General features: G+C 39.1%; 1 protein-coding gene across 1 annotated transcript; it reads right to left on the reverse strand.

Moving 5' to 3' along the window:
- Window positions 1-226: 226 nt before the first annotated feature.
- On the reverse strand, window positions 227-13,204 carry LOC126617774 (protein NRT1/ PTR FAMILY 6.3-like). The gene is made up of 5 exons (XM_050285824.1): window positions 12,937-13,204; window positions 12,653-12,830; window positions 12,360-12,399; window positions 11,405-11,973; window positions 227-1,222 (listed from the first exon to the last, which is right to left on the reverse strand). The coding sequence occupies exons 1-5, from the start codon at window positions 13,061-13,063 to the stop codon at window positions 349-351; spliced, it is 1,788 nt and encodes a 595-aa protein (XP_050141781.1). The 5' UTR covers window positions 13,064-13,204; the 3' UTR covers window positions 227-348.
- Between the last annotated feature and the right edge of the window lie 10,473 nt (window positions 13,205-23,677).

A 23,677-nucleotide genomic window follows, 5' to 3' on the forward strand; every position in this document is an offset into this window, starting at 1 on the left:
ACCAAAAAACTTTCCAATGAACAAGTGATGTATGTGTGTTATACATCTACATATGCACTCCGACTGGAGATGCTCTAACAAAGATTCATCTCATATAGATGTAGGTTGGAGTGACAACTATTAGAGAGGCAGTCAATAAAGTAATTAAATACAATCATAAGTACACGCATTATTGCATTCTAAAACATAATCAAAGTAAAATTAAAAAAACAAGTGGAGCAGATCATTAGCTACCTTTAATGATTCTTCATTTCTTATCTTTTGTACAAGCTTATGTAAGAAAAGAAAAAAAAAACGAAAAAAAAAACAAAGACACAAGATAGGGAAGTAATTGAAAAATATGCATTATTAATGCACACAAGTCTCTACTTCCTCCAATTCTATGCCCTCCTCAGCAAGCCTCTTGTCCTTGTAGACATACCAATTGGCACAAAACAAATAGACCACCAAATTCAAAGCACTCAAAAGCGCCAAAAGCCAATAGAAATCATAAAGCTTTCCTCGGTTGATATTGTTTGCAAACCATGGTTTCCTGTCCCCTGTCACCTTGTGCACTAAACTCACCAACAGTGAGCTCACGAAAAACCCTAATGAGAGGGTGCTCAGAAACAGCCCTGTGCTCATAGTCTTCATTCCTTTCGGGCACTCCCTGAGGAAGAAGTCCAGCTGCCCAATGTACACGAAGGCTTCTCCTGACCCCACAAAGAAGAACTGTGGGACCAGCCAGAAAACACTCAGTGGGATCTCAGCCTTTGGATTGCCTGTCAAACCATGTGCTCTTGCAGCATTCATACGCTTGACTTCTGTGAGTGCTGCTGCAACCATGGAAAATATTGAGAATACCAAACCAACCCCTATGCGCTGCAATGGGGTTAGTCCTTGAGGGTTTTTTAGTAAGTTTCTTGCAACTGGGACTATAATACGGTCGTAAACCGGGACAGTTAACAGAATGCTGCCTACAAAGAAAGCAGTGAGGGATGCCGGCGGAATTTGGAACGATTTTCCGATGTGGCGGTTCATGGTGGTTGCTTGGGACACTGAGAATGTGGTCATTTGGGCATAAATTGTCCAAAACATGATGGTAGTGGCCCAGATTGGTAGCATTCTGATGATCATTTTTACTTCTTCAACATCGGTTAGGGTTGATAAACTCCACTTGTTTACGATCGCAGTTTTACCACCTTCAGTTTTTGGGTCCTTGATTGCTGCCTTATCCAAGAAACTGCACAAGAACAAACCAATTAATTCAAATTATAGACAAACCCTAAACCCTGATTCATGTTCTTATCAGCCAAATGTACAATTTCATGGTAGCATCGTTTCTATGCGTGTAATGAATAGTTTATTTCAAGATATATAGATCCTCGTCAGTTTAAGAAAAAATTTCGTGAGAAATTTCTTGTAAGTTTTTTTCTTCGTATTATTAAAATTGTGACGTGACAAGAACGCTCCCACTTAATCTTTTCTTAATTGATTAGTTCACTTAGTTACATTTTTTGTAGTTTTACGTTGCACATGTGTGATCAAGTTAAGATTGAACAACTTTCTAGGTGCAGTATATGGGAACTTAAAAAAGAAAAGAATTTCCAAATAATAATACAACCTTAAGAACACTGTCACGTGAACAAGCACAAGGGAAGTTTTGTGACTCACATGATCATTTTGTCATTCAGAGTTGTTTCTTATGCCAAGAAAATATTTTTCAAAAGATAATAGTGTGTGATGGAATGCAAAGGGAGCAAGGCAAAGCGGCAGGGACAGGAGGTAGTGGAATATATAAGCAAAGGAAATATGTCCGTGACCGATGCGAAAGACAAATAACGTGACTACGTGAGGATCGATTTAATTTCATGCAGGACAGACTGGCCCCATTCTTCGTGATATGCTTTGATTCTCTCTAAATTATATACATCACTCCACCACACAACAAAATACAAAATATATGTTTGAAAATATTGGTCCATGATTTTTGTTGAACATTAATCTAAATTATTGATTAGATATTCTGATTGAAATATATGGATTATATTAGTATATGGTTTCATAGCATAACGTGTAAGATATCGGAAGAAAAAGATATATATGTACATACATAAACAAATAATTTGGTGAAGATATTCATATACATATCGGTAGGTTAAAGCAAAGCCGGTAAAACCAAAGAATGCATCCGCGTGAATTCGAATTCAGATGAAAGTTTCAAACCTTTACTCACTTTCCACTAGACCAATCCTATTGGGGTTAGTATATAAATAATAGGAAAACTAATGAAAATAGCTTGAAAACTTTGAGTTTTAACGATAAGGACAAATTAAGGGGTAAATTGAATAGTACCTAGATTGACTTTTTAGTGTAAAAATGTGATTTTTCATTAAAGTAAACAGTACCGGGAGCTTTTCGTTAAAATTCCCATAAATAATTTGGTCAAAGATATATATTGGAAAAAATAAGACACAGAGAATTATGATATGTATATGATTCCAAGGCTAAAAATGAATTATGGAAAAGAAAAACGTTTGTTTCAAATGGCATGAATGGGGAAATAGCTACATATATAGGACTAATATGGGAGATACATCTTGTGATATATATATATAGTTAGTTAGTTAGTTAGTTGATATTTATTCTATAAATTGGCATGAGTTCTCCAACAAAAGTCAGTTAGCTGTCATTTTCATGGTCAATTTCTCTTGCAGCAGGCCAATAACCAAGATTCTTATATCAATATGTATTCTCATTTCTCACTGATGGGATAATTAATGTTTCCCATTGGTTGGTGTTTGGGTTAATATTTGAACATTGGACTTAGATGAAGGAAAGCCCAAGGGTGCCAACTAAAAGGGAACTTGCTCGAAGCCCAGCACCAAGCCCAAAGGCAAATTGAAGCCTTCTCAGCCAAATACAAGCCACGTGCTTACAATTGAAGTGACAGGTGATGAAGACTAACCTACTACCAGCCAAAGAACACTTACTAGTGGCATTCCAAGTAAAAAGCTGATGACTCACTACCCTCCAAGTGCTTTCGGGCAAGAACAAAGTTGCAGCAGTCGGGCTAATCTGCCTATAAAAGGAGGAAGAGGCCCCAGAGACAAAGACACTCAACCAATCAAACAAACAAACATACAAACTTTGCTCTCAAGCAAGATTTGCATCCAAAAGCTGAAATCAACCTAGATTTAGTCTTTTTTAGTGACAAGCTATTTCTTGTCCAGCTTAAAGCTCTGCTATCTCCCTTTGTGGCGTAGTATCGATTCCCTTGTGTAAACTTGTTTACCACCCATCCCTTTTTAGCATATAAACCCCTGTTAATTCAAAGAGAAGTAACTGCAAGAGGTTCAACCTTGACTGACAAGGTGAAATCTTGTCCAAAGCTTTTTGTTTGTTTTCTAAATTTGTAGATCTATTACTTAATGCATTCTCCTGTATGTATTCAAGTCCTATCCACCTGCTTTCCTACTTTAAGAGTCTTATTTGCATCTGGATCTGGTTAGTTTAATGAATATGTCTTCATTAAAAGCAATCTAGGACCAAACAATGACTTAAGGCGATATGGACTCCCTTCATTCGAACATACAAGACTATGAACTAAAAGTCATTGTTTACAAGGCAAGAAAAAGAACTTAATGTAGACTTCATCCATCCACGACAATTCTTTGATAACAACAAGTTCGAGTAACTTAGGGCGCAAGTAATCGACTAAACGCACTCTTGTTGTACATCTGCTATACTGAGATAGTAGTGGCATGCCTAACACTCAGTTAGTTTTGATTGCGAGCCTCAAGGCCTATACCTAAGGCCCTACAAATGCATCTTTCAGAACTAACTTTGTCCTCTTCTTGTAGCACATCAACAAGCAAGAGCCTGACTACATATCCAAAGTGCCAATCTCTTAGGGAGCTGTGCTAAGGTTCGAGGACCCTTCTCTAGAGAAATCTTCGCCCGAACATAGTTTTGGCAAGCCCGGTAGGATATTCATAGTCCTGTATGCCAAGAAGAAGAAGGAAGGAGAAAACCTTCAGGTGGAACACACAATACGAGCCACCTCAGTGTCTACCAAGATCGAGCATGACAAATCATCTAGAGGATTTTCCTTCCCTGTAAGGACCAGCTATTCTAGAAAGCTCGATTTTATCTGAGAAGTTATGAGGGAAGGTAACCAATGAAGATTTGCAAGCCACCATGGTACAAGTGCTGCAAAGTATGGAGAAGATCACTCTGGAAACCAGAAGAGAAGTAAGTAGACTCTGTTCTTTAACAGGGAGCCTGTAAAAAAGTTTAGATTTGGAGTACTCTACTTTAAAGAATGGTTATGCCAGGGAAATGATGAGGGAAAAGAGCCTTGAGAAAGAATTGGTTATTCCCTTATTTCCTTTGCTTGAGGAAAATAGGAATAAAGGGAGGGATAAGGAAGAATCTGGAGCTAGTAAGCCAGTGTTGGAAGAGATTCTAGAAGCGGAGTTGCTCGACCCCCTATTATTTTCACTAGATAGTAAGGGGCAGAGTGGGCAAGAAAGAAAGAAGTATGGGATGCCCCAATTAATCGAAGAATCTAGTGGAAAGGCGAGCCTACTAAACGCCCACCATTGGTCAATAAGGGAGGGGATGCCAAGTGGAGAAAACCCGACCCAAAGAAGGAAACCTTCTCGGGTAATGATCGCAGCCCGAAATGGGGAACCTCACATCCCCTATATAACAATACAGCTAACCAGCAACTCAGAGATTTGTTAGCTGAGTTAAGAAGGATGATGGCCAGAATGCTCAACCTCAGGCTCTCCCACTGTTCAAGATCACCTACCAAAAGCCATACTTGGAGTATATTGATGAGCATAATCTTTTTCCACTTAACTTCAAGATACCCGCGTTTCCTACTTTTAATGGGGAGGATGACAGTGTATCCTTTAGAGATCACATCTTCAAGTTCTCCAACCATTGCGTGGCATTTGAAGACAATTCTAATTATAAGTTAAGATTGTTTGGGAACTCGTTGGTTGGCCTAGCATCTCAATGGTATTCTCTGTTGCCCCCCAATTCTATTGCTAACTAGGGGCAGATGGAGATGGCTTTCCATGAGTAGTTCTATAGGATGAAGCCCTAGATGTCTACCAATGACCTAGTGGAGGTGAAGCAATAAGGACATGAGTCTACAGAAGACTACATGATGAGGTTCAGAAGGACAAGAATGAGGTGCCAATTCCTAATCAATCATGCCCAACTCATATCCATTGCTCAGAAGGCTTTAAGGTTGCCTTTGAGGAAAAAGTTTTATGATGTACAATTCAATAAGTTACAAGAGTTGGTGGTTGCTACCACAAATTATGAAAAGTTATTGCTTGAAGAACAACAAGTGAAACACTAATCCAAGGCTCCTTATTTTTTACAAAAATAAAGCTGCAATTCACCAACTGGAGTTTGAAGGAGCTGAGCTAGAACAAAATGATGGCCATGGAAGAGAAAGGATGGACATGTGTGCGGCAGAGATGACTACCCCCTTTAAACCTTTAATAGTGAAGGGGTTAGTCCAACCAGTTAAGGATCAGAAAGTGGTGATGAATGATGGTGGATTTGTCCCTATGAAACCCCCTAAATACCAGAGTTATTCTTTTGATTTGACTAAGGCCTCGAAGATCTATAAAGAGTTGGTGCAGGCAAAAGTGATTATGCCCGATAGCACCAAAAAGATGTTTAAGCCAAAAGAGCTAAGGGGAAAGAAGTATTGCAAACTGCACTACACTTTTAACCACTCTATAGCCAATTGTGTCCAGTTTAGGGATTGGATACAAGACCTCATAGTCAAGGGAAAGTTGTTGTTGGAGAAACCCCAGGCCAATATGATGATTGACACAGATCCTTTCCTAGAAGCCCCAATTAACATGATCAACTTGGTTTGGGCTGAGAAAGGAAAAAGGAAAAGCCACGTGGGAAGTAAAGGCTGAAAGACGACCAAATGATAGGCCTACTGAAGGAACTATCAAGTTGCCCAAAAAAACCCAAAACAACCATTGTTAAAAGGTTAATGTTGTGTAGTAAGTACCAGTGTGAATGTGAGTTAGAAGTGCCAACATCAAGAGCTATTATTGATCAAGAGTTGATCAAGAGAAAGGAGAAAGAAGAACAAGAAGCTTGTAGAAGTATCATGCAGGCAGTTAAGAAAGAGACCTCTAGAGATGTTTTCTAAAGGTTGGGAGGAGATTCTCAACCAAAGGGTTTATCAGAGGTATTCAGAAATTATGAAGCCTCTGAAGAAAGGGAAGATAGAGAAGCTAAAATACCAAAATGGGTGGATGTGAGGCCACCCTAGCCAAGCTATGTCAGTGGAGATGTCAGAATAAAGGAGAGGATAATGAATCCAGTCATGAAGAAAAATCATGCCCAAATAGGACGGAAATAGTGCGTGGTTGGAAAAGATGGGAGACCTGTCAAATAAATGAAAGCCTCTATGATCAAGAGAGTTTAGAGGTAGCACAAAGCCCACATAAACTCATTAAAAGTCCCCACTGCCTCAGAAACTTTTAAAAATGAGAAGTTTGAGAACGTACCTTATGGGGGAAGAAACTAACTTCGTTGGTGAATAAAAAAGGAGGTAGAAAAGGCTAATAGCAAAACAGAGGGGGAAGAAGATCATATGCCACAAAACCCTCATCCTGGGAAGTACAAAATCTTGAGGAGAGCTCAAGAGGACATGGTGATGATGCCAACCCCAAGATGGAGCCCAGAACCAATATACTTTGGAACTATCTCACCTGAGAGGGGGTTGCCCACACCGTTGTTGGTTGATACTCTTTATGAAGTTCTAGGACAAATGCCAAACTTTGGCATAACTCAAGAGGAAGTGTTACCTGAGCTGATGTTGCCAAAAGAGGTACATGCTTATTTAGATGAATTCATGGACAACATTGGGGGGCAAGAAGGATGACGTGCCTGAACCTAGCAACTTTCACGTAAACATGACATATGTTTTATCTGCCATGTTTTACGATGAGCATGATCAACCTGCCATAATGGAGGGTTATTACTTGGCAACAGAACCTATGATGGCGTATGTTAGTGTTGAAGAAGCGGGAAATGAGGACTCGGGCAGAACAGGTTTGTCTGAACTCACAAAGAAAGAGCCCGAGAGGGTGTACATAGACAAAATGGTCTTTAGTCACCCAAACTTGACCCCTAGCTAACCATCTCAAGCCTATATATGTAACTGCTCATCTGGAGGGAGTACCCTTCAATAGGGTTTTGATTGATGGATGAGCTGCGGTCAATGTGTTACCATATAAGTAGATGAAAATGGTGTGTAGAAGTGAGGATGATCTCATCCCCACGGATTTAACAGTTTCCAGTTTCTCTGGAGCCATCACTAGAACTCATGAGATATTGCCTCTAAAGGTTAACTTGGGCTCCAAGCAAATCATGCTAGCCCTTTTTGTTATGGATAGTACTTCCACCTATGGAGCTTTTCTAGGCTGAGATTGGATTCACCAGAGTCTTTCTGTGCCTTCCACCCTGAAGCAAAAAGTAGCAGTCTACCATGAGGAATGAGCTATGAAACCAGGATTTTGGGAGATGGTGGAGGCCAAGTCACGGCCATTCCTTCACACTGTCAATGTGGCAGAAGCCAGCTTTTATAATCCTATTATTGGGATTCTTTAGTGTTTAGGAGTTGAGAACGACCGCTCGACTAAGGTGACGGCCCAAAAGCTTTTGGAGCAAGGATTGTTCGTCACATGGGAAGAATGGGATATACCCTATATTGTCCCAACTCCTTAACAGCAGTAATGTTAGAACAAAGAAGAAAAGACCAAGTAGCTGCAGTCAGGTCCTTAATCAAAAGACTGTTGGTGTATAGAAGAGAACTGAAGTAAGAAAGAGAGAGCTTGGCTGAGAAACAAAAGGAAGAAACTTCAACCTTTGCCTACAAAAAGTGAAAGTCAATTGTTAAAACCTTAAAATTGGTGAAGATAAAAGTTTAAAGAATGAAAAGAGATATACCTTCAAAGATTTAGCACGAAAATGAGAAGTTGGTATCATTTAGGCTGAAGGTGAAGAGGCCTCGGGCGGAAAGATCATTTCTTCCCTTATGGTTTGTTACAGAAATCAGGCAAAGAGTCAAGAAGAAAGTAGAAAAGATGAAGGGAAAACTCAAAAGAGTAAACTTGAAATGTAGGCCATAGCTCTAGAGCTTCAAGAGTGGAATCTTGCAGATCCTTGGCCTTTTGTTACATCTCGACCCTCAGATGACCATCCCTTGAGACGATAGTCAGCTTTTTAGTTGCTTGAGACCCTAGATTCGATGAAAGTGGAGTTGTTAGCTCTTAAACACAAAATGCAAGTAAGAATGGAAGGTTGAAACAAAATTCACTTACTATAAGCCTTCTGTTTCTTCCTACCCACGCTCGCCTCAGCTACATAAGCGAAAGACTTGGAGGATTTTGAACCCTGTGCCCTTGTTCTCTTATTAGTGGAGGTTGCTCACGGACCAGGATGGAGAGTTGAGTTCGAGGTTGCTCTTTGGGCTCAGACACAGAAGTCTCTACTACTGTGGCTCGAGTCCGACACGTTGCCTGAGGCTCCATTGCAGGCTCTGTCTTGCCATCCGAGTCCCCAAGCAGCTCAGAGACATCCCCATCTTTTCCAACACCTTGTCTTTTGGCTTCAGCCGCAACTTCTTAAAGCTTAAAGGCGTCCGTATCATCTTCATATTTCCCGACATCCAGCTCTGTGGGATTGCCTTGGGCTGCAAGTGTAAAGAAACCAAGGAAAGGATTAAAGAGGGCAGATTCAAGAAAATTTCATAAATTACAAGTGGAAGAAGTAGGGGATACCTATTAGAAGTAGTTGGTTCTTCCGATAAATCATCTCCTTCCAATCTTCAAGTTCTCTTAGCTTTTGATGGGATTTGATTGTTAATTGCTTGAAAACGCGATCATGAACCTCACGCAGGTCTCTTCCGTACTTCTTGCTCCATTTTGCTTCCCACCAGGAAGAGAAGGTCGAGGTGTATTCAAAATTAAGAGCCATAGGTTTGCTGGCAACTCTGCTCAGTACCTTGAGACTTCGACATGCAGCTCTGAATGTGACTCCTTCTGGAGAGTGAAGATGATATGAGGTACTGCAGTGAACGAGGTCGAAGAAGGGCACCGGGATAACTTGTTTAAAACCCAACTGTCTAGCGGTCACTCTTTACTCCCCAAGCTAGGTCCCTTGATTGAATACAACTGATAAATCTCTCTCTGCATAAGGGACTAGCATCTTTTCCAGAGGCGTCTTAGATGGCTTGGTCAGAAAACCAAGGGTCTCCCTTAAGCACAAAGGCCCCCCATTCTAGATCTGCCCGAGTCTTGCAGACTCTGAAGAAGTAAACGCAAGAAAACGTGGAGTGATTGGTTGGAGAAGCTTCGGTTAAAATTCGGGCAGGAGCAACACCCTCAGGAAATTCAAGGTTGGGAGCCCGAAGCTTGGGGAAATACTATAAGCTAAAGCTGAATCATCCAAGTTAGACCATTCATGTTAGTTTTAAATGGTTCACCCTTGGTAATGTCATATAGGAAATGATAGAGATGAGCAAAGAGGAAGGGGCATGTGGCCACCTTATCGAAGTTGTACAAACCTTCCACTAGGGGGATTTATTCAACTTTTACTCATTTGGACTTGTTTGGGAAGACATGATTATTGAGCCAGTACAGGAGAAAGTACATGTGCTCTTGGTCCTTGTTGGCATTGGAGGAAGAGGGCCCAAACTCCTTCTTGGCAAACGGGATAAAACCCATGAAGAAGTTCCATAACTCTTGAAGGTCGCATAGTTATACTCCAATTGAAGAAAGGGAGGGGAGCTGCTCGAACTCTCAGCAGTCGGGCAAGAAGGAGGTGCCTAGTCTTGAGTAGCTTCTATAACCCTGCATGAGGGCCTAAGCCCAAAGACTTGCACTATATCCAGGATGGTAGGAGACATAAGGCTCATCCTGAAGTCGAAGGTATTGGTGCCCGAGTTCCAAAAAATGAGGGTTGTAGTGAGAAGCTCGGGCTTGACGATCACGGTGGTCTTAGAGAGTATTATCAACTCATAAATATTGTTGTTCATCCATTTTTGCTTAAAGATTGGCTCAAGCTCATTTATCCATTGCATTTATCCTTCATCCTTCATCCTGCTTGAGGGTGATGCAGACCGTTGAGCAAGCGGGGCATGATGGAAATCCCTTTACCAGTTTCGCAGGAAGATTGAGTTCGAGCAACTTTGGGTGCCATTGGATGATTTTAAGGAGAAAATGGGAAGAAAGTTGGAATTAGGAGGCAAGAACTGAAGAACGAGGTAAGTTTTTGGAAAATTTGAAGGCTTTGAGAATTCTGGGAAGTTTTGGGAATTTGAAGGGTCAAAATGGCTAAGGTACTTTGCCGAGGAGTTTAAGTGAGAATTATATGGTGAGCAGTTAATTAATGATGAAATTCGGGGGTTAGTGCAAAGGTTTAGTTCACAACGGAAATTTTAAATGGTGAAAGTCCTGAGTGAAGACGTGTGGCGGGTGTTTAATCATTATTAGCATCTTGGGTTGTAGACTCAACAATGATTAAATGGGGCACTGTTTGGGTTAATATTTGAACATTGGACTTGGCCAACTAAAAGGGGACTTGACCGAAACCCAGCACCAAGCCCAAAGGCAACTTGAAACCTTTTTAGCCAAATACAAGCCACATGCTTACTATTGAAGTGACAAGTGATGGAGACCAACCTACTACCAGCCAACGAACACTTTCTAGTGGCATTTCAAGTAAAAAGCTAATGACTCACTACCCTCAAAGTGCTTTCGGGCAAGAACAAAGTTGCAGCAGTCAGGCTAATTTGCCTATAAAAGGAGGAAGAGACCCCAGAGACAAAGACACTCAACCACACTCTTGTTCTACATTTGCTATACCGAGATAGCAGTGGCACGCCTAGCACTCAGTTAGTTTTGATTGCAAGCGTCAAGGCCTATACCTAAGGCCCCACAAAGGCACCTTTCAAAACTAACTTTGTCCTCTTCTTGTAGCACATCAACAAGTAAAAGTCCGACTACACATCCAAAGTGCCAATCCCTTGGGGAGCTGTGCTGAGGTCCGAGGACCCTTCTCCAAAGAAATCTTCCCACGAACAGTTGGTGTATGTAATTATACCCAAAAAGAAAAGAGTGGATAAGCCCCGTTGCAATTGTCACGTCCCCTAACAAGTGTCGGGACAAAGAACTCGAACATCACGTTCTTTCTGTAGTATTTTAGGTGGATTGATCATGTTATAATTATCAAATTAACTTACCTATAATACTGTCTAACTGTCTCACTTTATACCTATTTACTGTTCGTTTGTAATAAAATCTTTATTGTTTGAAGAAAGAAAATTAGAAAAGTTAAAGCAGTTAACCGGAATTGGTATGTTGGAACTAACCGGAACTGGTAGCTATGAGGCAACTCCTGCTTCTTGTTCTTCTTTCCATCATCTATGTCATCAACGTTGTATAGCAACGTCAAGTCCGTCGGCAGTTCCATGTTCCTCTTCTTCCATGCCGCCACAAACACAGCCGCAGTCTGCGTCAGAGGGCTGCCAACAAGTTTCTTGAAACGGTACTGTCTTGTGCCTGACAAGAACACAATGAGGCCAAGAACAATTGCACATACACAGATTCCATATCCCCATTGCCTCCCCAAGTTGTCTTCGATGTAGACAAGAACCGTCACTGCAGCGAGTGAGCCTATGCTTATGAAGAAGAAGAACCAGTTAAAGAAGTTTGTCATTTGTTTTCTTTCTTGTTTGTCGGAATCGTCGAATTGGTCAGATCCAAAGCCTGAAACGCCGGATTTTAGGCCTCCGGTGCCGAGGGCGGTAAGATACAGGGCTATGTATAGGACCGTCAGCTGCTTCCCACTTGCAGTGATACATGGCAGGTCAGTGCCATCGGTGCATTTGGAGGGTCGGAGGCTGGGGACTATGGTTGAGATGGTCAATACTGTCACACCCTATTAACCAAAACAAGCAATTAAAAAAAAGAAAGAAAAAAACATAGTAAGAGAAGTAGGGTAGAATGTGTGTGGTTAGTAAACAAGTGCAAGTTACCCAAATTAGAACTTGTTTGGATGTGTTTTTAAAATGACTGAAAGTGATTTTGGTGAAAATGTTTTTGGAACCAATCCTTAGTAAAATTGTAAATAAATCCTAAAAAAGCACTTAAAGTGCTTCCTGGAAGTTCTTGCAGAAAGCACTTTCTAAAAACATTTTTTCTCAAAAACGCTTTTAACAATTTTAAAAGCACATTCAAACGAGTCATTAGTTAATTATGAATTTATTTTGGTGTGGATCTATGTTAGAGTACTTGTCAATACCAATGGTAAATTAGAAGTCTTACGGTTGCTTGAATGGTGGCAAATATTGCTATCGTTAGGTACCTGTCAAGATTTGAAGAGTAATATTAGAGTAATTACACTTTCAAATTATATTATAACGACACCTCGTATGTGCTAATTAACAACTAAATCTAACCTAAAATGGGATCCCTTAGTATTCACTATTACTCAATGAGAAGTTAATCAAATAATGAGTGATTGTGATTTGTGAGTAAATTCAAAGCGCACATACACCAAGAGTGAGAGGACAACACAAGTGATAAACACAATGTGAAGCCAATTGAAAACTAATTACCTGCCAAGAAAGGTGTCTGCCACAAAACCGCCGAGCAAGCAGAGCATAAAGGAAGTGCCAAGAAAATTGGTGACGGTATTGGCCGAGGTAGCGTTGCCCAAATGCATGGTACCCGTCAAATAATTCACCAAGTTCACAGCAATTCCTAGGGTTGTTAGCCTCTCACATGCCTCTCCACCTTAGAGTTTATAAAAATAAAGCTCAAGGATCAGTACTATATATGCAAGAAGCAAAGAATTAAAGGAGAACACAAACGTACACCCAGAGCAGGAAGCTGGGTATACCTAGAATCATGGCGGCAGCCGTCCAGCCGCCAGTTTTTGACCGCTCAGCTGGGCAGCCTCTGTAGTCCCATGCATCTGGGAGGGTCAAATTTCCCTGAGTTTCTGGGAGGGTAGTACTATCACTCATTGTACTAACTAATGCCACTAATTTTCTTGCTCTGGTTCAGGCCAAAACTATTTGTCAATTATATATGTAAAGAGGGCGATAGTGTGGCACAATAGAAGCAAAGGTCTGTTGTCTTATTATAGAGGGAGATCATAGCAAAGAGGTTGCATAGATAGAAGAGGAAAGTGATATTTTCTAGTGCGAAAGGTTTGTCCTAAGTTATTGTTTGAATGATGTGGCAGCATATTAAACTGTATATTATATAAGACAAAAAGTATTTTTCTCTGTAAATAGATATGGATCGTTGATCATGCCCACAGAATCCGGATCATATTTTGTTTGAAATGACAACTGTAGCCTAGCTAGCTTGATTTTGTCGCATATTTTAAGGCCAAAAAATCATTCCATAAATTGGAATTATTAATCCCTTGTGTTATTGAAGGGAAAGGGATCAAGGTTTACATAAAGTGGAAATGTATGAAGAGCATATGCTTGTGTAAACAAATGGGCGAACAGATCTAAGTTACCACTACAGAAATGTTGTCATTTGGCACATTTCCAAAACCACAAAAATAGTCAAGATAATCAATCAAAGATTAGAAAATCAGCAGAGTAATAATGTATCTCTGTATTACAATATATGTTCGGTTGCTAGGTTATTATGACTTCTGTATGGAAGATCATATGCGTTACGTTTAAAATAAACTAGAAAATAATGGAAAATGATTTTTCATTCCCGGGCAATGCTAGGGAGACTAATTTCTAAATTAGATTTTGTATATGTGGTGTAGTTGTTGATTATCGCATTATTACTTACGTAAGTGTTGATTAACTACTTCTTATTGCTGACACATCATTTAGTTTACAAATTTAATTTAAAAATTTAGTCTCCCTAACATTACTCTTTCATTCCCACATTAGATTGCAGTAGAACTTTTGTAATCTCCAATACAATTAACTACTTTTTATTGATGACACATCATTTAGTTTGCAAATTTAGTTTAAAAATTTAGTTTAAAAATTTAGTCTCCCTAGTATTACCCTTTCATTCCCACATTAGATTGCGGTAGAACTTTTGTAATCTCCTATACAAGAGTGCCACTTAGATTGGGGAGAAAAAAGAGAGAAGATGGGTTATTTTGAATTGCCTATATTTCTCAGCCTTGGAGTGCATTGTAATCGTTGTTCAAAAGTCTTGGCCCTTGTTTGATATTTATGATTGGCTTGGATAACTCTATAAATTTATTAAACCTTGAATAAGAAAATTGATGCAATTTCAAATCTTCCACAACTTGAAGGTTAAAAGATGGATTAGGCAAAACACTAACCTCTTCTAATCCCACTAGAACGAAACGAAGCCTTAATTAAAGTTTTCCTCTTTATCGTACAGCATCCTAAGTTTGTACCTTCCTCTTCCCTTAGCCTAGTTTGGAGTAATAAAAGAAGGAGTAAATTGTAGCAATGGTCCCTGAACTTTAATCAAATTGGAGCAATGGTCCCTCAACTAAAAATCCATTACCATTGGTCCCTCAACTTATCAAAATGTGTAGCTATAGTCATTTTCATCAATTTCTTCAAAATTTTGTCAAAATATGTTATGTTGGAATAACCATTTATATAATTAGGGTCCCTCAACTCATCAAAGTGTGTAATTATGGTCTTTTTCGTCAACTACGTAAAAAAATTTGTCAAAACGAGTTATGTTGGAAGGACCATTGCTACAATTGAGTTAAAGTTAAGGGACCATTTCTCCAGTTGAATTAAAGTTGAGGGACCAAAGGTAATGAATTTTTAGTTGAGGGACCATAGCTGCACGTTTTGATGAGTTGAAGGACCAATGGTAATGGATTTTTAGTTGAAGGACCATTGCTCCAATTGAATTAAAGTTAAGGGACCATAGCTACAATTTACTCTAAAAGAAGAAGAAGAAGATAATAGTAAAAAGTAAGGTTTTAAAAAACGCTAGGCGCTAGTCGGATGGCAGGTTGGGACTTAGCACCTAGGCGATCTAGGTGGATTTAAGTTAATTTATTGTATATCTTGTAAATAAGTGTCTATTTGCACTTCAAAAAAAATATATATACTTGTATTGAGAACAAAATAATAGTACATTGAAAAATAAAAGTAGAAGAATACATAAACTACAACTATTCAACAAGTTTAGAGTTTAAAAGCACATTAATATAATCATATATTATTTTGGGCAAAAAAAAAAGCATATTATATCGTAAAAGGCTGGAGTCCAAAATGCTCCCTAGCCCCACCAAAACCCTATTTACTTTTGCATTCTCCATTTCTCCTCTTACCTTCGGCATTTGCAACTCTGCAAAACCCGAAAAACCAGAAATGGTCAGATGCATCAAGAACCCAAAGGAAACCAAAAGAAGGGCCAATGTTAGCTCCAAATTCCATTACCTTCTCTGTTGATTGTTTAATTATTTTAATAAAGTTAGGGTTTTGTCTTCAATTTTTGTTGAGGGCTCAAAGAAAGGAGGTGGATCTCCTTCCTCTTTGGGACCATCGATGCCGGAGAAGGTATGGCAACCGCCTAGACCGCCTAGTGGCTGCCTAGGCACCCGCCTAAGCCATCACCGATTTTCTCTAACGTTTTGCTCCAAATCGCCTTAGAAGCCTAGCGCCCAAAGCCTAGGCAACTGCCTAGGCTGCGTTTTAGAACACTGGTAAAAGGACGCTTTGGAATGAATTTATGTTGTGATTATTTTTTGTCTAGCAATTCTCATGTTGACTTGTAATCAGTCCCAAATGGGACATATATCTACATGGCTAGTATTTCTTTCTTAAAAATCTTTCTTTTAAGGAATATTGGATGAGGGTTGAATCACACTTCAACCTCAATGATCTTAAGTCTTAACCAACTAAAATATAAGTCCTTTTGCATATTATAGGGGGCATGTAGCTGACATAGTTAGAAGCGTTATCCAGCTAAATAAATGGAATATTAAGGGATGATTTGTTTAATATAATTAACATTATTTTGTGGGTAAGCCTCATAATTGGCCAGACATAATTAAGTATCTAATTCGTCATTCATGATAGTCAAATTTTAAGACCTCTAGTTTACAAGTATGAATGAATACTATTGAATTATATACTATCAACAGACCACGTAAATGGGGATTTAATAATATGAAATTTTAAATCTTGATTGTTACTTTGAATTTTCAGATCTTTGTTTGCAAATACCTTAGTCTTGATATCATGTTTCGCATTATTCTAATATATAAATCTTGTATTTCCTTGTTCCTGAATGACATATGATGTTTCTTTAAAGAGAAATGCTAAGGAGACTCTCTTAAAAGAACTCTTCATAGCCTCTTTGCCATCTCATGTCTTTGCCACCTTATGTTTTATAATGTTGGTACGAGAATTAACGTTAACCTGTGAGGTGTCTAAAAGTTCATAAAGAGTCATGCTCTTGAGAGAGTCTTCTTAGCATTTCTCTCCTTTAAATTTATCTGGCGTCTTTTTCCTTAGTTCGTTTATAACTGTACATCTTTCCGCCCGCATGCCATTACTGTTACATATAAATGCAAAACTTAACTTTCACGGCTTAAAAAAAAAAGTAAAAAGAAGTGCAATTGGATTGTAGTAACGTGATGTTTTCCATACGTACACGCACATATAGTTGTTTTTAGTTGCTCGGGAGCCTCATATTTTGTCACACCCACGTTCCAATAATAGTCATGGAACTCGTGAACATATATGATTGTGATTAGTTGGACAGAAATTATATGGTGGTACTTTGTGTATTCTTGTTAAACGACAGCAGTTTGCCAGTTAGGAGTTATTGGTACGCTGACTATTAAATTTTGATAAACGGCCTACTTGATGTAGATTTGATTTGTCATCAAAGAGTTGGTTTTGATATGTTTTGGGGTGATAAGTTTGGATTTCGTTTTAGTTTAATTAACCAGTTTGTGTGTGTTTCTTTTGGCTTGTATTTGGCTATTTTGGTTCTTCTGCTTACGCCGTGTGATTTTTCCTATTTATTTTCTGGTAAGAGTGCTAATCTTTTCTTTCATTTTCTATATCTGCTTGCTCCGGTGTTTTTGGGGGACAACTGGAAACAGAGTGCAAGACAATATATATATATATATATATATATATATATATATATGTTGTAGGTATAATTTATTGAACAATTATGGAGGCCAAAGAGAGAGAGGGAAGGTGCGGCATAGAGAGAGAAAGAGAGAAAGAGAGAAATGTGTAATTGTGGGTGTGTTCTATTCCACCCCATTGTGCCTTTATTTATAGTAGTAGGGAGGGTTAACTCCTTACCCTTTTAGGATTACAACTCTAATAGGATATTAACTACTAAAAGATATCCCTAGATATGTTAGGATTTAAACAATCATATTCCTATTCTAATAGGACTGAAACACTCCCCCTTAAGTGTGTAAATACTCAAACAGATGGCGCATCAGGTCTTCAGCGATGAAGTAAGTATAGTTGATGAAGTTGCTGGCACAATGAGCGAATGCGAGTCTCAAATCAACGGAAGAATGCATAAAAAGGTAAAACTCACAAAGCCTTACTATGGTAAAACCTAAGGTGGAAGAAAAACCCATAGACAAAGGAGAAAAGTGAGAAGTTGCATTAAGTCAAAATTATACGTCTTTTGGACACAAGTAGAATAGCTCACAATGGTATGATCAGCCCATGATGGATTCTTCATTACAACCTAGTTAGGTAGCAAAAACCCAGTGGGAAAAATGCTCCTAATTGTAGGGAACAAGAGTACATTAAGATCAAGTGAGTATACTTCTGGATACTCCCCCTGAGTTTGACAGAACTTCCAAATGCGAACTACAAGCATTGCATATGATAGATAGGCATACCAATTCATCGGACAAGCTTCTGGAAGATTGACTTCGGCAGTGACGTCATATAGAGGTCGGCAAGGTTGTCTGGGATCAGTTTTCTTGACTTCAATCTCCTAATGCTTTGCCGATGTAGATGTAGATGCAATATGTCTTAGTGTTGACTTCGTTGATGTATCAAGTCTTGGTCGGGTGGATACATGCGGCATAGTCTTTCATGGATTGTCATTGGGACTCAATGATATATGAAAACAACAAGTACTTCGAATATGCTCAACAAGAACTCCTAACCATGTCTCACTTGTGGCGTAGTGAAGTAAGGTGAGTTTTGGAACAATTCGAAGATTTCGCAACTAAGGTTATATCGTGGACCTCCCAGATATTGCGATATCTCTTAATGGTAAAGACATAACCATTTGGGGATTTTCCCTTGTTCGAGTTTGATAAGTAACTTGCGTCAGCATAACAAACAAGGCTAGCAATTTGGAATAAGACTTCATAGTTTAACACACAAGGGCATAATTCATATCCCTGACTAATCAAATAATCACTTAGACGGGTATACCACATCCGTTGGATTAAAAGTGAACGCCTCAAACAAGTTACTAGGGTGTTCCATGGTTGCAAACTATTTGAACCAATCCATGTAATTCTTCGGGAACTTACATGTAACTCTCCGTATGTATACCCCCATGGAGAAATACTAACCACATTTCATAATGTTGCTATCAATCACATGACGTTTTGAGAGAAACCTTGCGCCATAAGGCGTGTATGATAATGCACTATTTCATTCATCTCATAACGCTTCATTTCCCACTTGTAACACAACAGGGTTACCTTGGGCAGTGTAAGAACGACAGGTCCAATAGACACTTTGGTAAGGAATTTAACCTGGATTTTAATGTCGGTTGTCCAATTAGTTCTACGTTGTCACTTAATCAATGGAACACAATTCGATATCGTGGCTTTTCATTTATGTCGGTAGCTACCATATAAATGAAAACATCATCGGTGGTAATCTCATTTTACTTCCATTTAGCTCACCCAAACTAGTATACTGGACCAAGAACTTCAAGTGTCGGGAGTAAGTCGGGAGTAATTTGGATTAATCTTATGAGATGGAAATGATTTGAGATAGCGATCGAGTATGGATTCATTGTTGTGCTGTGTTTTCCTCTTCTAGGGAAGTGAATCCTACAAACCGAGTGATCTGTTGTGCACTAGGCCAAGATAGATTGATTGGCTATCCACCGGTGTACCAGACTGTCCAACAGGAGTGTCTAATTCGTCCAACAGGGGTGGTACACCCTCCAGGGATGTTGACTCGATGTCTGTGAAGTACGTTTATCCTTGCAGGCATGTTTACAGCTGATATATGATCTTATATGGAGCAACATTCTGAAAGCTAGATCAGAGGAATGTGTCTGGAGCAACATTCTGAAAGCTAGAATTCATCGTACTTGCTTATCACACTTGCGCAGTATGGGGATCGAGATGAGACATAGTGGGCAATGTCCATGCAAATTCGCGCCGTTCTTCAAGAACGTTGATGTTCTTATCTTCCTCTAACGGTGGGAAGACCGTCTCATTAAAGTGGGAACCCGCAAATGAATGGTAAAGAGATTGCATGCAAGGGCTCTAAGAGGGCTAGTGTGAAGGATAATCATAATCGACAAAGATTCACATCAATCTTTGAGGACCCATATTGGTACTGCAACTTGGCATATGGAATGCACAGCCAAATGGGTAAATATGAAAATCGTCAGGTTACCTAGTAACCAACTGTAACGTCAAATACATTGGGTGGCAATGGGCCTCAAGGCAAACCAACATAACTTCATACAAGATTGCATAGTTGTCGGCAGAAACAAAAAACTTGGCACGTTTACCAAAATTTGGGCGATTATTTAAATTGCGCTTTATCATCGCTAGGCGAGGCTATTTGGGGTGAACATGGGAATTTGATATTCAATTATAAACCCAAAAGACATGCAATACTTTATCGAAAATCGTCGATAGAAACTCTCCAGCATTATCTAGTCTCCCAAACTTTAAGAAATAAGTAGGGTGGTGAACCTTAATCGGCCATGAGGTTTAGCAATAATGTGTGTGGACAAACATGTGACTAATTTGTCGATTCATCAACCAAAACCATAAGTATTTATATGGTCTGCATTTTGGTTGGATTAGTCCACATATATTACTTTGAATCCATTGTGAAAAAGGGTGATTTCGTATCTTTACAAGGGATGATTTAGAAAATCAATTTCCCTAATGAGCAGGCTTGGTAAAGTGTGCTTGTATGCACTGAAGGGAAATCTGTGAGATTCATGTGGGATTTCTTAATGACTAGCATGCATATACAATTCAAAATTCATATACATGAGCAACGGAAGCATGTTATCATATAATATCAAAGATCTAGTCATGCAAATCCCCTTCAAGGTTCATAGGTTTATATATAATGCATCAAAACATTTTATAGAATCAAGAACAAAGTGAAGGTTAGTCTTATACCTCTTGATCTTGATTTTAGACCAAGCATGGACCACCTCCAAGCTCTTTGCTCCTTGAAATCCTTGATGCTAGCTTCCCTCCTTGCCTCCTCCACTTTGTTAGAATGAGTGCTCCTAGGTTCTCTTCAAGTTTCCAAAGTAGGAAACCTCTAAAGATCCTCACCCACAAATATAGTGAGAAGGATGAAGGAATAACCAAAAGAGTGAAAGATTGTTAGCTAAAACACTCTCTTTGGTGGCCGGCCCTTTGTATAGTTTTTGGAGAGATATTCTTTTCTCTTTTGTTGTTCTAAACACCAAAAAAATAACTTAAGGAAAATATCAATATAAAGTCCCTTATATATCAAAGAAAACCTAGCCAACAAATTGACTAAATATCTCACCCAATCCACACCTATATGGCTGGCCTCTTTGTTGTTCTTTTGGGCTTTGGGCTTTTACAATTTCAAGTCATCCAATGCTTGAATAAAAGCCCAATGGGTTTAGGCCCAATGGGCCCAATTAAACCCGAACGTTTCTTTAAGCCCAAAACGATCTTTATCGCTTTTATGATTTCTTTAGACTTTCTAAATTAATCACAACAATTAATTAATCCAATTAATCATTTCCATCATCCATTAGTTACTCACTACAATAGTGTATCGGTGAACAATCTTTTAGGTTCTAATTAGCAAGGCAGTGAGGTGATCGGAACCAATCCAATTAATTCAATCACTTATTGAATTGAAACTTCATTTCAATTCACCATTCTTCTTTGGTGGCTACATTTAATCATCTAGAAGAACTCACAAGCTATGATTGACATCTAACCATATGTCATAGCTACCCAAGCTAATGTAGAAGTTTAATCGAAGAACCTATTCAGTTGGAATTACAATGTAATTCGATCCTTCTCTAATACAATACTCTCAATCACATCATTAGGATATGGATATTATGTCAAACCCCTAATGTGATTATTCCTTCATATATGATTCATTTGAGTCGTATAGGAACGCTTTCCTTTTAATACGCTCGATACTTCGGCCGAAGATTCCCGAATCATATCTTAGAGTATTCTTCCTCTCTTATCGAGGATTAGAGATTCCTTGTTGCGCATACACTTGCCTTCATGACTAAGTGGCTTAACCCCAATCATGCCGTGGACACCCTCGAATGGGGAGACTTTGACATAATCAAAGATTAAGTACTTAACCACAAGACAACGACGATGCCTCAGGTCTAAGGATTACTTACATCATTCCAACCATTAGAGTTACTTGCTTGACATGTGAGTAGACCTCCATGCAAGTACTCTCGTTCGATTGTGTTCAGTGAACTCATTCCCCTAATGAGCACCTACATACTTGTCTTAGTGTCACAACACGAATGGGATGAGACTTTCCATCCTTCCATTTGAAGCAGACATAGTATGTACTGGTCTAAGCATTGTCAGTATCCCTCCGACAATCCAATGACCAGGAACCTTTTGGACATCTGGTTATGTGAAGAAGGTCTCTGTAGTCTAACATCATTAGATTACTTCTTCAATCGATCCATTGTCCATGGATACACTATTAAGGACATATTTCGTTTATTGAGATAGTCCTAATTCGTGTCTTTGCCTTTGATGTATAAGATTCATCCATACATTCATTTATTTGTCCTGAAAGATTTCTTCCAAAGATTGACTTTCAGGGCATATTTCCAACATGCACAAGATCCTTACTTCGGGTAAGGAGATGGGTTATAGCATCATTGTTCGACCTAAGTATCCCAAATGGTCGTGCCAAAGCAAGTAAATTGCTCAATCACCAGGCTCCAGGCTGGCCACATGTGGTGTGTCCCTAGTTGGGAAGCAACCCATTGGCCCTAAAACAAAGCTTTAGGCTCATTTTTGGAGGTGCTGCAAAGATATTTCACTCTATTTTCTTCAGCGGTTTCATTCATGATCATTGTCATCTCAAATATCCTTTAAAACTCAATGATAAGGAGATATTAAGGTCCCTTAAATGGTAATTCAGTACCATTCATACAATGAGGAGCGTGCCAATGCTCTTAATTAGGTTGGATAGACCTGAAATCGTTGTTAGAGATGTGATTTAGGTGTAAAGTTAGTGTGCATAGTATCGCATTCATCCAGACAACTAACTTTCCCACATTCCTACCTAATCACGTGTTTAATTGAATTGGGTCACATGTATTAAGAAACATCATTCAATTAACTCATACTTGAGGACAATATCAATAAGATTATCCATAACGAAAACATACACCAAACTTGAATCCAAGAACATGGAAAGATGTTAACAAAGTAAACCAAAGTTACTATGGTGGATTCGGCCAACGAGGCCATTCATGTCAAAATTTTGCTCTTCCAACGGTGTTTGGTGGGGCAAAATTAGTTTAACATATTGGCTACAGGAATCGTACTCCTCAACGACATTGGTAGGGGCACGAACAGGTCCATAACCAAATGATCTATTCCATCGAGACAGAAGTAGATTCTATAGGGTTAAGGTTTGGGAATACTATCCCTTATTGTTTGAAGTTTTAGGTCTTAGGTACCATGGATCATGCTTCGGGCATAATGCCACACCTTGATAGGCCTTGATTCTAGCATATCTTGTAAAAACAAACTCGAAATTGGATTGTGAGAGAGACAGACCCCGAATTGGATTCGGTAGGCTCCAACCAAAGTTAGAAGGGTTTGTTTGGTAAGTCTCTGCTGAAGCAGAGTAGTATCGTTCGGTGCACCTCTATTGAAGCAGAGCATGCCTTTCGGTGCATCCCTATCGAAGCAGAGTGTCACCGTTCAGTAGGCTTTTACTGAACTGGGTTGAGCCATTTGGTAGACTTCAGCCGAACTAGGTCTATACCTTTCTCTCACATTTGTGGTAGTAATTAGATCCGAGAATTTGGCAAACTTCTACTTTCTACACTGCTGCTTCAGGAGCGAGTTGGAAACATGAAAGGATGAGAAAAGTATTCTTTAGTCAAAATTCGATCGGATTTATAAACTTCATAATTGTACTCAACTATGGATATAATCATGGTGTGCTTCAGGCAATATCTTGTACCCCACGTAAAGTGGTTTCTATTTGAAACGTTCAAATAAGGGAAATCGAACTTGTGACTGTTTGACAATCCACTGAATTGGAGGGAACAAGATTGTGATTAGTGCTATAGGAAATGAATCATCCATAAGCATCAAAGTTAGAACATTCGAGTTCTAAGACATGGTTTTCATGAAAAACGTTAGGTTTTCATGGGTGTATTGTTTTATGAAAATG

Source organism: Malus sylvestris, chromosome 4 (assembly GCF_916048215.2).
Source record: "Malus sylvestris chromosome 4, drMalSylv7.2, whole genome shotgun sequence".
In the NCBI taxonomy this organism is placed as follows: domain Eukaryota; kingdom Viridiplantae; phylum Streptophyta; class Magnoliopsida; order Rosales; family Rosaceae; genus Malus; species Malus sylvestris.

Coding starts and splice junctions, on each gene's coding strand:
- LOC126617774 (XM_050285824.1), bottom strand. CDS start 13,063: ATGAGTGATAGTACTACCCTCCCAGAAACTCAGGGAAATTTGACCCTC. Junction 12,831..12,936: donor GGCTGCCGCCATGATTCTAG/GTATACCCAGCT, acceptor ATAAACTCTAAG/GTGGAGAGGCATGTGAGAGG. Junction 1,223..11,404: donor CCTCATAGCTACCAGTTCCG/GTTAGTTCCAAC, acceptor GTTCTTGTGCAG/TTTCTTGGATAAGGCAGCAA.